The following is a 14,256-nucleotide window of genomic DNA, read 5'->3' as shown; positions in this document are numbered from 1 at the left end:
AATTGCCTTCCACTCCCTTCCTTCTGCGAGGCTTTTCTTCACCTCCTCAGGGGTGCAAAGTTTTAGATGTCTTTGCCAACCCTGTGGTGTTACAGCAGCTGTCTGGTCTTTCCTCCCCTGGAATCAAAGTCCCTTAAGACCCAAACCAAAAACCTAAAGGATATCCTAAATGTAAATGTCACCTTTTAATTGCTTTTATCCTGTGTACTTTGAAAAATACTCATCTTTCCTATAATAGTTTTGCTGATTGGCACTACTAAAGGTAGAAAAATATTTTAGGTGACAATTTTAGATTAAATGAATTTGCCATTAATAAACTTTGTCAGTGTTCTTTAAGAAATTAAGGTGAGATTCCTAGAACCAAATGAAGATACTTGAAGCCTAGGATCAAGATTTTTCTGTAATTCTTTTTCAATATTGACCATTCTCACTGAGTAAAAATGTCCCAAAAAAGAGCTACTATTGAAGTAGATGTAGTGAATCAAAATGTATCTAGACACATTTTTATTGCTCTCACATTTTAGACAATCTTATGTTTGGCATTTCAAGTCTTGGGGAGGGGAGAACAGCTGGCTCCAATTCTTGACTTCCCAGTATCTTATTTTTCTTCCCTAACCTAATTTGGGTTATGCTAACTAAATAATTGACATCTTGTCAATTTTTATAGGAAACAATGTAAACTGCAAAGTTATTTGGAAATTTCTCTATTTTAATCAATTATGATTATTTCTCTTTTTAACATAAACCAATCCAGGATGTAAAGCAGGAGTTAATAAAGTTGGTTAAGGCGGCAGGTTTTTCATCTTCCACAACTTCTACCAGCTGGGAAGGAAACAGAGCCTCACAGACCCTCTCTTTCCAAGAAATTGCCCTTCTTAAAGCTGTATTGGCTGCTGGACTGTATGACAATGTGGGGAAGATAATCTATACAAAGTCAGTCGATGTTACAGAAAAATTGGCTTGCATTGTGGAGACAGCCCAAGGCAAAGCACAAGTACATCCATCCTCAGTAAATAGAGATTTGCAAACCTATGGATGGCTTTTATACCAAGAGAAGGTAAAGTACTCATTTTTAAATTCCAATACGCAGGGCGTTATTCTAGAAGTCATTCCTAACAAGTTAGGATGCCTTAACAAGTATTTTATTTGGTTCTCAAATTGAGCTGTTCATTTTTGTTCATATCTGAAATCAAGACGCACATAGTTTCTCAAACAAACAAAAAAATGCTCATTTCTCTCAAATAAGAAAAAAGGCCAGGTGCTCATGCTTGTAATCCCAGCACTTTAGGAGGCTGAGGCAGGAGGAACGCTTGAGGACAGGAGTTTGAGATCAGCCTAGGCAACAAAGCAAGACCTCCATCTCTTTTCAAAAAATTTTTAAAAATTAGCCAGGCATGGTGGCATGCACGTATAATGGCAGGTTGGGCCGGAGGATCCCTTGAACACAGGAGTTTGAGGCTATAGTGAGCTATGATCAGGCTACTACGCCAGTCTGGGTAACAGAATGAGACCCTGTCTCTGGGAAAAAAAAAAAAAAAAAAAAAAGTAAGATTTCTATTCTGCTCATCATCTTTTCTACTTGGAATAAAAAGAAAAATAGTAAATAGCTGTTGGTTAATAATGTATTAATTCCCTGAATATTTTACTAAACATGCTCACATCTCAAAAGTGGAAAAAAAAAAAAGACAAGTTTTATGTGCTGTTTCCAAACAAGGAAAAAATTGGATGGGGTAGAACTGTGGTTGATTCGGCAACAGTTTGAGTCACAGTATCACCTAAGATAATTTAATAGCAAATGTTTATAGATTACAATTGAAACTGCTAACCTTTGAATTATAACTGCATTGCCACTCCATTGTCTTAGATTTTAACATACAGTGAAGGTTAAGATGGCATTTTCTCTTCTTCATATTTTGGATTTTTATTGCTTATCTCATTCACTCATTTTTAAGGCAGTATGAGAAGAAAAGGAAACCTGTCAAATTGAAACATATTTCTTCTCCCTTTACTAAAAGAGTACCTCCCTTATGTTTCTTGACCTTTAAAGTAATAAAGATCCATAATTTCAAGCACCCAACATATCATCAAACTTAAATGGAAAACATGAGAAATTACTGACAGATGGCCACAGCTGAACACTGGTCTAGAAACCAGAAACTTGGAAATTTAACCATAACTTCATTTTAACCTTATTTAAGATCATTAGCATTATAAAATTGCTTGTACCTAGTTTCATTTATGTTCAAGGTATATAATTCAGCCTCACAAGTAATATTTAAAATGCATTTTCATAGTATAAATGCACAGGTAGTAATAGCAGTTATTATAAAATGGACAAATTGTGCACATAAATGAAAACACATAGCTTTACAAAAACCTATGGCTTAAAATACAGAACAAATTATAGAAAAATGCTTACATGAAAAAAATAAATGAATTTATTATATTTTTAGACTTTGAAGTTCTTTCCCTTCCCCCCTTTTTTCCCATGTAGGTAAGGTATGCCAGAGTATATCTGAGAGAAACTACCTTAATAACCCCTTTTCCAGTTTTACTTTTTGGTGGTGATATAGAAGTTCAACACCGAGAACGTCTTCTTTCTATTGATGGCTGGATCTATTTTCAGGTACATAGTATAACTGATCTTATGGATTACTAAAAATTTTCAACTTCTAATACCACTGAGGTAGAATTTTTAAAATTTTAGAGTTTGCATGATTTCTTACTATAATATGACTTAAGGTAGAAGACTTCCTTATTATGTCATGGGTATATGGTTTTAAATCTGTTAAAATTTGAAAATCAAATTATATTGCTATTACAGGCTGGTTGTGGTGTCATGTACCTGTAGTCCCAGCTACTCACTTGAGCCCAGGGGTTTGAGAACAGCCTGGGCAATATAGCAAGACCCCATCTCTTTAAAAAAAAAATTAGACTGGGCACAGTGGCTTGTGCCTGAAATCCTAACACTTTAGGAGGCTGAGGTGGGAGGATCACTTGAGGCCAGGAGTTCGAGACCAGCCTGGGCAATAGTGAGACTCCATCTCTACCCCCCCCCCCCAAAAAAAAAATTAACCAGGTATGGTGATGCATGCCTATAGTCCCAGCTATTTGGGAGGCTGAGGCAGGAAGGATTATTTGAGCCCAGGAGTTTGAGGTTGCAGTGAACTATGATTGGGCCACCTCAGTCTAGCCCAGGCAACAGAGTGAGACTGTCTCCAAAAAAACAAAACAAAACTATATTGCTACTACAAATTGTAATCATCAATAACAATTCTAACTTACTATGTGTTGGGTACTTCAATAGTGAACTTTATGGAGTATCTCAAATATAATATCCTAACAACCTTGTTAGAGAATTTCTATAATTTCTTTTCTATAGACAGACACTCAAGCACAGTAAGAAATCTTTTATTAACATATTATACTGTGATAGCTGTTTATCTAGAATTGGAGAGGTGAATTTTAAATGCAACTTAAAAAACATGCAGTTTGTGCAAAAAAACTAGGATGGTAGAAATGTTCTATAACTGGATTGTGGTGATGGTTGTACAACTCTATACATTTGCTAAAAGTCATTGAAATTAGACACTTAATAATGAGTGAATTTTTATGGTTTGTAAGTTATACCTCAATAAAGCTGTTTAAAAAATTTTGCCTCTCCAGAACTGCAGTCTGCAATCTTACCTTCCCCAGAGTTGATGTAAGAGAATAAAACAGTTAGTAGAATAACAGTTATTTTAGAAAGAGTTGTCACATTTAATATGGAAATCGAGAGATTTACATAGCTTAGCTACCAGAAGTAATTTGTGTCTACTTTTCCCATTGTGTTTTATATTAAAATCAAGATGTGCTATGGCAAATTGGAAGGTATATATGCTTACCTGGATTTATGTAAATACATTCACACTGTCCTGGGTTAACTTTGTCCAATTTTACATCTCCTCTCAACAGGCCCCTGTAAAGATAGCCGTCATTTTCAAGCAGCTAAGAGTTCTCATTGATTCTGTTTTAAGAAAAAAGCTTGAAAATCCAAAGATGTCCCTTGAAAGTAAGTGTGTGATTGTAATGTAGGTGAAAAACAGTATACATGTATGTGTATGTGCACGTGTGGAAAAACTTTCTAAGAGAAAGTCTGAAAGACTGATTCTAGAAATTGTGATTTTTTTTTTTTGGAAACATTGGGATATACTATAGCACATTGGAATCTTAAATTCCATGTGATTAAAAATTGTTTTAATAAAATCTATTTTCTGAATTCCATCAAACTCAGGTAATTTGTTATTATTCACAAGCTAATTATCCTCCTAAGATTCATCTAGTTTACTCCTGTGTCTTCTAAATTTCATATCTGAACTTCTGGCCATTTCATGAGGGAATAAAGAGATTAAAAAAAATTGAGCATAGTAACTTTGCTACTTAGGAGCATCCTGGTAAACTGGTAATCTAGTTATTATTTAAAAAATAAAAAAAAAAATGACAAATAAAACCAGCTTCATCTTCACACCTGTAGTCCCTGCTGCTTGGGAGGATCACTTGAGCCCAGGAGTTCAAGTCTAGCCTGGGCAACATAGTGAGACTATGTCTCTAAAAATTATTTATTTTTATATATATATATAAAAATATATATATATATATATATAAATATATATATATATATATATATATATGAAAGAATTAGGGACTTTCTGTGAGGCTTATCCCAGCTTGTTTTTCTAGCATACATTTTCTCACAAATGCAGAGGTATTATTTAGGTCTATATAAAATAAATACATTATCCTTCAACAGAAATCTGAAATGGACACCTGATTTTTATTTTGCAGTATTTTTCAGACTTGCCAAATCATCAGAATCATCCTGGTAGTTGTAAAAAAGTACAGGGTCCAAAGACCTACTTCCTGTAGACTTATTGATCTCCTCTATAGGATAGGCCTATGGCTACATTATTATTTTTAATCTTTTATTCTGTAACATTTCTCTAAATGCATTTATTTTTATTAAACTGGGTTTTAAGTAAAATGTCCCACATTTAGGATTTGGTTGGTTGCATCCTCATGCTTTAACATGTTCTCTGCTTCTTGTATTTCCTATAAACTTGGTAGTTATATTTGGAGGCTTGATTAAATTCAGGTTTTGAGGGAAAGAAGTGTTTTCTAGTTGATGTTGTATTCTTCCCATTGCATCACATCAGGAAGCGCTTAAATTTGGTTTTCCTGCTTTTAATAATAAGAATTGATCAGTGGGTTCAGTATGATCGTACTTAAAGTATCCTCAGTTATTTCTCAGTTAGGCAGGTTGGGGAGCTACTGATCTTGTGCTGCTACTTCGAAGCCCCATACTCTGTTTATTTGTATAACTGAATGTGAATGTATAAGCATTAAACTGTATTGATTTTCGTGTACTGCTGGAAACTGAGATTAGGTCTTGATATATTAAGACATGTGGGCTCTTAAGGAGCTCTGTGCATTATTACAGCTTTAACATTAGAAAGCATTACATAATATAAAAGACAGATTGAACCTCGACTTTTAAATAAATCAAAATGAATTTTTTAAATGATTTCAGTATTTCCCTTTGCCATAAAAGGGAAATCACGCTTGCATTATTTCAGAACAGGGAAAGAAAAAAAAAGAGAGAGAAAGCAAAACTTACTCTTGGATGTTATGTATACTTCTGACTTGGGAGGGAGGATGAAGTACATTAGTGTCCTCTGTTAGTGGACTTATAAAGAAAAGTTGTGGTAGAATGCCAAACTTTTGGAAAAGAAGTAACTAAAGTTGCACTTGTGCTTTCTTTTACTCTCTGCTCTTCCTCAAATTAAAAAATCATAGTCCTTTCTAGACCTGCCATTATTCCACTTCAGACAAGAGACCTTTCTTCTCCCCACCCCACTTCTTTTTTTTCCCTTGCAACTGTAGCCCCCGAGAACCTGAGTGTCAGGCCATGGGCCCATTTATCAAAATTCCCATTGCAACCCTTGAAACCCAAAGCATTCTATTATCTAATATAAATGTAGAATTTCAGTCTTACAGCCCTAATAACTATCAAATGAGTGGTTAGGAGGTTCCTAGGAAGTCACAATTTCAGAGCAACTGTTGAAAAGTAGAAGCTCTGTTAACAAAACTTCCTTAGCAAATAACTCAGCCTCTGTTGCTCTGTTTGTCAAATCAACCGGTGTTTGATTCCTTTGTTGTGTAAAGAGGGCCATCATTTTCCTATTGACACCTCTCTAAGAGCACTTCCCTGTTAGAATTTTTTGTTTCCTTTGGACTAAATACGGAGAAACATCTGATAACAGTTCTTTCCTCCATGCACATACTTTGGAAATCCTGCCATACTCTTCAAGAACACTGAAGAGTCAGTAGAGCCTGCAGTATATTTTAAGCAGGTGAAAAAACTGGGAAACTTCTTGTCTTAAAGGAATTTTTAAAGAAATAATTCCTTATAAAGAAGTAACAATTTATATCATATTATCTCTTTGGGCCTTAACCTATACATATTCAGATACTAACTTTTTTCAGAATGTTAATTTTTTGTTGAAGTGGGTGTAATATAATTATAGTGATACTTAAATTAATATTTGTAGGGCAAAAAATATTTTGTAGGCATCTCTAGTTTCATAGTGAATATTGCTGGTCTTAATTTTGTATTCTAATTTAAGAAAATCTTAATGAAGTATACCTCTTATTTACACGTGTATACACTGAAAAATTAGCCAGTGTTGCAGTTACTCATGGTTTTTTTTTTTCTTCCACTCAGATGACAAGATTCTTCAAATCATTACGGAATTGATAAAAACAGAGAATATTAATTAAAACTAAAATTCATGGTCAACTCCTTTAAAAATTAAGATGAAGATGCAGTCATGAAATTATGTGAAAATGGACATCCCATTAAGTATTTCATTACTTAAAATGTTGGTACTGGTCATTAATGTAAAGGTGGTGGGGGGAAAAAAGCACATACTTTAAACGTGTAATTTTCTAGTTCCTTTTTAATGATGATGATTCTCAGTGTATTTGCCACTACATTTACAATAAATTCTTTAGTATCATCCAGTTTTACATGATTATGTGCCTTAAGGGCACAGCCTGTGTCTGTATTGTCTTTAACTTAATGTTGTGATTCCCTATGTAGCTACCTAATCTTCTATCAGACCTTGATGTCTGCAGAATTTAGACCATCTTGACCCAGAAGAGGAGTTCCAAAACCAATTATAATTACATATCCATGAAAAGGAACAACTTCAGAAATCAGTTAATTTAATATTTGATACTCAAAATCAGAACCTAAGTAAGTACACTATTAATAGATGCCACCTATTTCAGTAACATTCAAAAGGCATACAGATATAGTGCAGGATTGTCTAATGTTACTGCCAACCTTGGGTTGGATAGCTTGCACTATTTTCCTTAATCCAAAGCTTTGGTATCACTGCCCTTGAATCCTTTTTGTACCCACAATTGAACTGCTATGGTCAGTAACCTTGAGATACTAGAGCGTGCTTAGATATTTTTCAGTGATCTCATTTGTTTTGCTTACTGAGGATCTTTTGAAACTCCACTTTGATTACTTAGAGGGATTTCTGTTCATTTCCTATCAATAGATTATTGATGAAGTTCAAATATAGTCCTCCATAAATCAAATGGCAGAAATTTTAATTGAAGGACAAAAGATTAGAATAGGTACCTAGTACCTTGGCTAGAACCTTGGCTCTCATAATAGGTACTCAATTTTAATGTTTGTTGATGAACAAATAAAAGAGGCCATACTTTCACCTTATGTGCAGATGGAAGTAAAAATAATGCTTAGTGGCAATCTCTAATTTTAGTTTTCTACTTGGAGTGTGGCAAGGGAATTGAGAGCAAGGAGTCAAATGTGACTGTGGTTTGGAATCTCTGTCTAGTGTCATTAATACAAATGGATTTGTCAGGAGAAAGAAATATTAGATTGGATGCTGGAGGCAGTTCCACTTGGGAAGCATGAAGGCAGAGGAATCATGGAGTCCTGATTGATCAGTCATTTTGTGTGTGCAAGCTAGTGCCCCAAGTTATTTTGTCTATTAACTTACATAATACTCACAACAACCCATGCATGAGGTAAGTACTGTATTAGCACCATTTTACACATGAAGAAATTGAGGCATAGAGAAGTGAAATACCTTGGGGTCCAAGATCACACTGATAGTAAGTGACAGAGGCATTATGGCTCCAGGCATATTTAAATTTCTGAAATGTAATCATTATTCCTCTGAAAAGTTGAAACAGTGGCTCACAGGTAGGGTCATAGGGTTAGAGTCTTCCACACAGACATGAAAGTTATTTCACTGGCAAAAGGACAAACATATACAGAGGGCCCCTGACTTACAATGAATTGACTTACAATGTTTTTACTTCACAATGGTGTGAAAGTCATACACATTCAATAGAAACTACTTTGAATTTTAAATTTTAACCTTTGCCCAGGCTAGCAATATGCAGTATGATACTCTTGGGCAGCAACAGTGATCCACATTCCCAGTCAGTCACAATATCACAAGGGGAAACAAGCGATAGTTTATAGTATACTGTGTTGCCAGTGTTTTTTGCATATTGTGTTTTATGTTTTCACATCCCATCATGTCTACAAAATGCCTATCTTTGTCTCCTGCTTCTAGTGAGAAGAGGAGAAAGGCAATTATGCATTTTTTATTTATGATATTTTCAACTTATGATGAGTTTATCAGGATATAACCCCCTTGTAAATTGAGGAGCATCTGTAGATAGATCTATGGAATAGAATTGAGAATTCAAAAATAAACCCATGTGTCTATGGTCAGCTAATTTTCAATAAGAGTGTTGATGGGGAAACCACAGACTTTTCAACAAATGGTGCTGGAACTGATAAGGAAGACCCTCATACTTACCTATTACCTGGCTTCTGCAATCACGCTTACCTATTATTGCATCAGCCACCTGAGACCCCACCCCTTGGACCACCCCAACCTAATAAATGTGGAAAAAACCCAGTAGACAGGGATCAGAAATTGGTGGCAAGACTCTTCTGAGCCTGCCGGGGAATAAACCTTGATTCTCCAACTCTGCATGTGCCCCTTGGTTTGTCCTCAGAACCACCCACTGTAACAGAACAACTGGATAGCCACATATAAAAGAATGAATGTGGACCTTTACCTAAAACACCATATACAGAGATTAAAGTGGATTATACAGCTAAATGTAAAAACTAAAATACCCTTAGAAGAAAACAGGAGTAAATCTTCGGGACCCTGGATTAAATAATGGTTTCTTAGATATGACACCAAAAGCACAAAAAACGAGAAAAAAATAAATGGTACTTTATCAAAATTAAAACATTTTTCCAATACTGAATGATCCTTCTTATACGTAGAATCTAAAAAAGTCAAACTTACAAAGGCAGAGAGTTAAACAGTGGTTTCCAGGGTATGGAGGAAATGGGGAGATAATGGTCAAAAGGTACAAACTTGTAGTTATAAAGTGAATAAGTTCTGGGGATCTAATGTACAGCATGGTAACTATAGTTAGTAATACTATATTTTTTACTTGAAATTTGCTAAGAGAGCAGATCTTAAGTATCCTCACCCCTACACATACACAAAATGGTAACTGTGGTAAAGGATGTGTTAATTAATTTGATTCTGGTACTCATATCACAATGTATATATAGATCATATCATTTTGTATACCTTAAATATATGTCATTTTTATTTTTCAATTTTATCTCAATAAAGCTGGATACAACTTAATAATAAAACTGTATGTCCTTCAAAGGACAACATCAAAAAATTGAAAAAACAACCCATGAAATGGGAAAAAAATACTTACAAATTATCTCTGATTTGGGACTTTATCCAGCATATATAAAGAACTCTTGTAACTCTAATAAAAAGACAAATAATCCAATTTTAAAATGGCACACTAGGAATAGAGAGAGGTTACACCAACATGATAAAGTCCATATGTGAAAAGTCCACAGCTAACATCATACACAATGGTGAAAAACTAAGAAGTTTTTTGTGTAAGAATAAGAACAAGACAAGGATGCCCACTCTTGCCACTTTTATTCAACTGAAGTATCAGCTATAGCAATTAGGCAAGAAAAAGAAAAGGCATCCAATTTAAAAGAAATAAAACTATCTTTGTTCACAGATGACATGATCTTACATGTAAAAAACTAACAATTCCACAAAAAAAACCTGTTAGAAATAATAAATTCAACAAAGTTGCAGCATACAAAATCAACATACAAAATCAATTGTGTTTCTAAACACAACAAACAATCCAAAAAGGAAATTAAGAAAACAATCCTATTACAGTAGCATCAGAAAGAATAAAATACTTGAGAATAAACTTAACTAGGGAGGAGAAAGAATTCTATACTGAAAATTATAAAACATTGCTGAAAGAAATTAAAGATGACACAAATAAATGGGAACATATCCTGTGTTCAAGGGTTGGAAGACTTAATATGGTCCATATTACCCAACGCAATCTGTAGATTCAATGCAATCCCTATCAAAATCCAAATGGCATTTTTTTATAGACATAAACAATTCTAAAATTTATATAAACCACAAAAGACCCTGGGTTGCCAAAACAATCTTGAGAAAAAACAACAAAGCTGGAGACCTTATACCTCTCGATTTCAAACATATTATAATGCTACAATAATCAAAACAGGATGGTACTGGCATATAGACCAATGGAACAGAATAGAGTGCCATAAATGGTTCATACGTGTATTTCTGTAAGGTAGGACTCAACAGTTCCACAAGCTGATTTAGAAATAGCAGATATGATAACATGGAAACGCACATTAGAACACTGAGGGAAATAGAATTTCTCAGTCTCTCCAAAGCTATCAGAAAACATTGTTCCTGCAAGAAACAACTTTAACATCCAGACTTGCCACATGGAAAAAAGAAAAAACAAACAAACAAACAACTAGCCACTTCATCAATTCATTTAGAATCTGTATAGTTGAACACACTTAGAGACTGAATTCTACCTCTCAACAGGCAGTCCAATCTGCTATACACTCAGTGCTTTTGTTATCTACAGATCCTTGGTGCCTTTTCTCATAAATTCTAAGCAGCATATGACTAGACAGCCCTCAACAGCTGCTCTGTTTTGATCTGCACCCTATGATTTGACATCCAAGTAGGCACATTACACATTGTCCCCATCAGCCTTCCCCTTTGTTGCTTTTCAATAGGACCAGCTTTGCTTTACATTTGGGACGGGTTTATTTTACCATGGTCTGAAGGTACTAATTGCTGCCCTCTTTCTTTTCTATGTGGTAGAGAAAGAAAACATAGGCTAGATCTGTTCTGTCCGTAACAGAGAAGCCTGAGGTTATGTTAATATAAGCTAGATGCTCATCATTTAAAATCATCATCATCATCATCAATAACAACACACAGTTGCATTAGCTTTATCTTACATTTAGTCAGGAAGTATTCGTGGCATACAGTGGGCTTGCTTCACACTCCTACTTCTTTGTAGATTACCTTGAAATAACTATTTTTGCAGGATTTAACTATCAGAACCTAAACATTTGTAGGATTCCCACTCACCAGAAAATGTTGTTCCCCAAACAATGACATATCAACTTCAGCAACATTGTGAGAAATCTCACTTAGGTAATGGTTTTACACATTAAAAGAAAAAGACTGACATTTTGACTTGTGAACACTAGCAACGCATGAGAACCCTCTTCAAAGAGGCATTCCTGACCCTGCAATTAAAGTAGCTACCCCTTCACACTCTAGGCCACCACACTTTTAAATCTTTCCAGAGAACTTATTATTGTCTGACAGAGTTCATGTTTTCACTTTCAGCCTACTCAGTCCCTGCCCAATGCAAGCACAGCCCTTTTGTGTCTTATCCCCTGCTGCAAACCTAGAGCAATGCCCGGCACTTAGTAGGTACTTGTTAAATATTTGTTATGGAAGTCAAACTGCCCTTCAATAACAGGGGTGCAAGGCTAGAACTGTGGTAAGGGCCTAGCTAAAAATAATGATAATTGTTAGTAACTGTTCCCCTCTAATTGCCACAGCTGGTGGTCATAAAGATTCTTAACTTCTCCCCATAGCTGGTGTCCATAAAGATTCTTAACTTTCTCCATAGATAACATCATCTTTTTGAAACCTAAAGGTAGTTTTTAAGGTATCTGCCAGGTCTGGCATTCCAGTGGATTGATTGACCCAACCAGACCAGTGGCCCATACCAAGAAACTGACTCAACTGGAATTGTGACCCCAGGCACTGAAACAACACAAGCAGATGATTTCTACATCCCTATAATTTTGCCCCAATTAACGAACCTAATTGCCTAATTCCTTGCCTACCAAACTATCCTTAAAAACCCTGTCTCCTGAGTTCTCGGGGAGAATTTTCTTTGAGAAATTTCTCCTGTCTCTCTGCTTAGTGCTATGTGGAATAAAGACTCTTTCTCTGCCGTAAAACCTACTGGCTCAGCATATTGGCTGCTTCTTGGGCAGCAGGCAAACGAACCCGGTTGGGTGGCAACAGAAGAACAGAGAGGCAACTATAGTGTCCAGGTACAGTTACATTCTAGTAACAGGAGAACTTTTTAAGAGCTTCCTTCCATAGTTTATCTTAGATCTGCTACTTCATGTGAAATATATGTTTGTACCAGGAATGGGAGGTGGAAAGATAAGCTGTACTTTCCAGCAGGCTATTAGTCATGGCTCAAGAACAAAGATACGAGCTGCTCTCACTCCTGAGGCCAGCCTGCATTCTGAGACCTTCTCTTGACTCCCAGTGAGTGCCAGATATAAGACTTTGCACTTTTCCGCCAATTTAAACTCATCTATTCAGTACCAGTGCTTCCTCTGAAAGGTGAAGTAAACTGTCATTTCCTTGTGTAATTACCTCCTAAGAGGTGGCTTATAGAAATTAGATGCGTTCTGTGGTCATCACACTCAAACAGCTTTATACTTTCTTGGCTTTAAAGCCTTGCTTCCTTTACTCCATTCTCAATTCTAGCTCAGTTTTTACGTGCTGGCACATACTTGGGCAAGGGAATTCTGCCTGCCTTGCTAAAACACACCTCAGAGCCTCCAGGATTTATCACAAGAAAGTGCAACCGGCTCAGACCCTGTGGGCTCCTCCTTCCTCTGGGGCTCTCCCCCTCAGCTTTGCTCTCCCTTCAAAGCAGTGGCCCAAGGATGGCATTCCCTTAGTTTTCTCTTAGCATTTAATAAATATGGAACAGCATAGCAGTGAATGTCCAGAATGGAATCACAGATTTGGGTTTATATCCTGAATATTCCACTTACTAGCAGTGAATCTTCAAGCAAGCTCCTTAATCTGTCTGAACTTGTTCTCCAATCTGCAAAATGGGGACAATAATTGTACTATCTCATATGGTTGAGGTGATGATTAAATGCCACAATAAATATATCAGGCAACCTTATAAGCTAAAGAACTCAGCAAATGTTAATGATAACATCCTACATGATCTGGCCCCATTACCTCTCTGACCTCATCTGCTATTCTCGTTCTCACTCCTACTCCAGCCATGTTGGCCTCCTTGCTGTTCCTCCACACATCAGGCCTGCCTCAGAGCCTTTGCACGGGCTGTTTTTCTCTGTATAGGACACTGTTCCCACAGATGTCCACATGGCCAACTCCTCTGCTTCCTAGAGGTCTCTGCTCAAGTGTTACCTTTCCAATGGGCTTTTTCTGACCAGTTTAATACCGCAGCCTGCCCTCTGGCACTCCCAATGCCCTGCTCCCTGTACTGTTTGTCTTTCCCTATATCACCACCCCAAATAAGCTCCATGAAGGAAGGGATGTTTATTCTATTCACTGATAGAATCCAAGTGCCACAATAAAAGTCAAAACCAGTCTCATATACGAAGTTACACAACTTAGCTCTTGGGATGCCCAGGCCCTATTTTATTGCATCTACTCTTTTCTAATGTCCACATATGACAGCTATCAATGTTTCAAAGGCCTCTCCTAGGCTCGCTGCTTTCTTTCAGCCAGCTGCATATGAAGAGCGCCATTTTAAAACAAATAACACATATACATATTTCAAAATTCAAAAGGTAGATGTGGGTATACAGTAAAAGTCCCTCTTCTTCTTATTTCTGTCTCTCAATCTCCCAGGTTTTCTCCCCAAAGACAACCAGTGTTAGTTTCTTGTGTGTCTTTATAGGGAGATTCTGTGCCTATATAAGGATGTGTGTGTGTATATATATTTTACACA

General features: G+C 36.1%; 1 protein-coding gene across 3 annotated transcripts in view; it reads left to right on the top strand.

Moving 5' to 3' along the window:
• Positions 1 to 7,242, top strand: part of DHX29 (DExH-box helicase 29) — a 43,660-nt gene extending 36,418 nt beyond the window's left edge. For 2 of the 3 annotated variants that reach the window (XM_069492634.1, XM_069492633.1), the window contains exons 24-27: positions 755 to 1,057; positions 2,495 to 2,626; positions 3,955 to 4,051; positions 6,761 to 7,242. In XM_069492634.1, coding sequence (XP_069348735.1) covers positions 755 to 1,057; positions 2,495 to 2,626; positions 3,955 to 4,051; positions 6,761 to 6,816 — 588 coding nt within the window. In that variant the 3' untranslated portion in view covers positions 6,817 to 7,242. Of the gene's footprint in view, positions 1 to 754; positions 1,138 to 2,494; positions 2,627 to 3,954; positions 4,052 to 6,760 lie in introns of all 3 variants that reach the window. The other variant, XR_011235944.1, reaches the window with a different exon arrangement.
• Positions 7,243 to 14,256: the final 7,014 nt, after the last annotated feature.

Source organism: Eulemur rufifrons, chromosome 17, assembly GCF_041146395.1.
Source record: "Eulemur rufifrons isolate Redbay chromosome 17, OSU_ERuf_1, whole genome shotgun sequence".
NCBI lineage: Eukaryota > Metazoa > Chordata > Mammalia > Primates > Lemuridae > Eulemur > Eulemur rufifrons.
The sequence above is the reverse complement of the archived record's forward strand: the minus strand, read 5'-3'. Positions and strand labels throughout refer to the sequence as shown.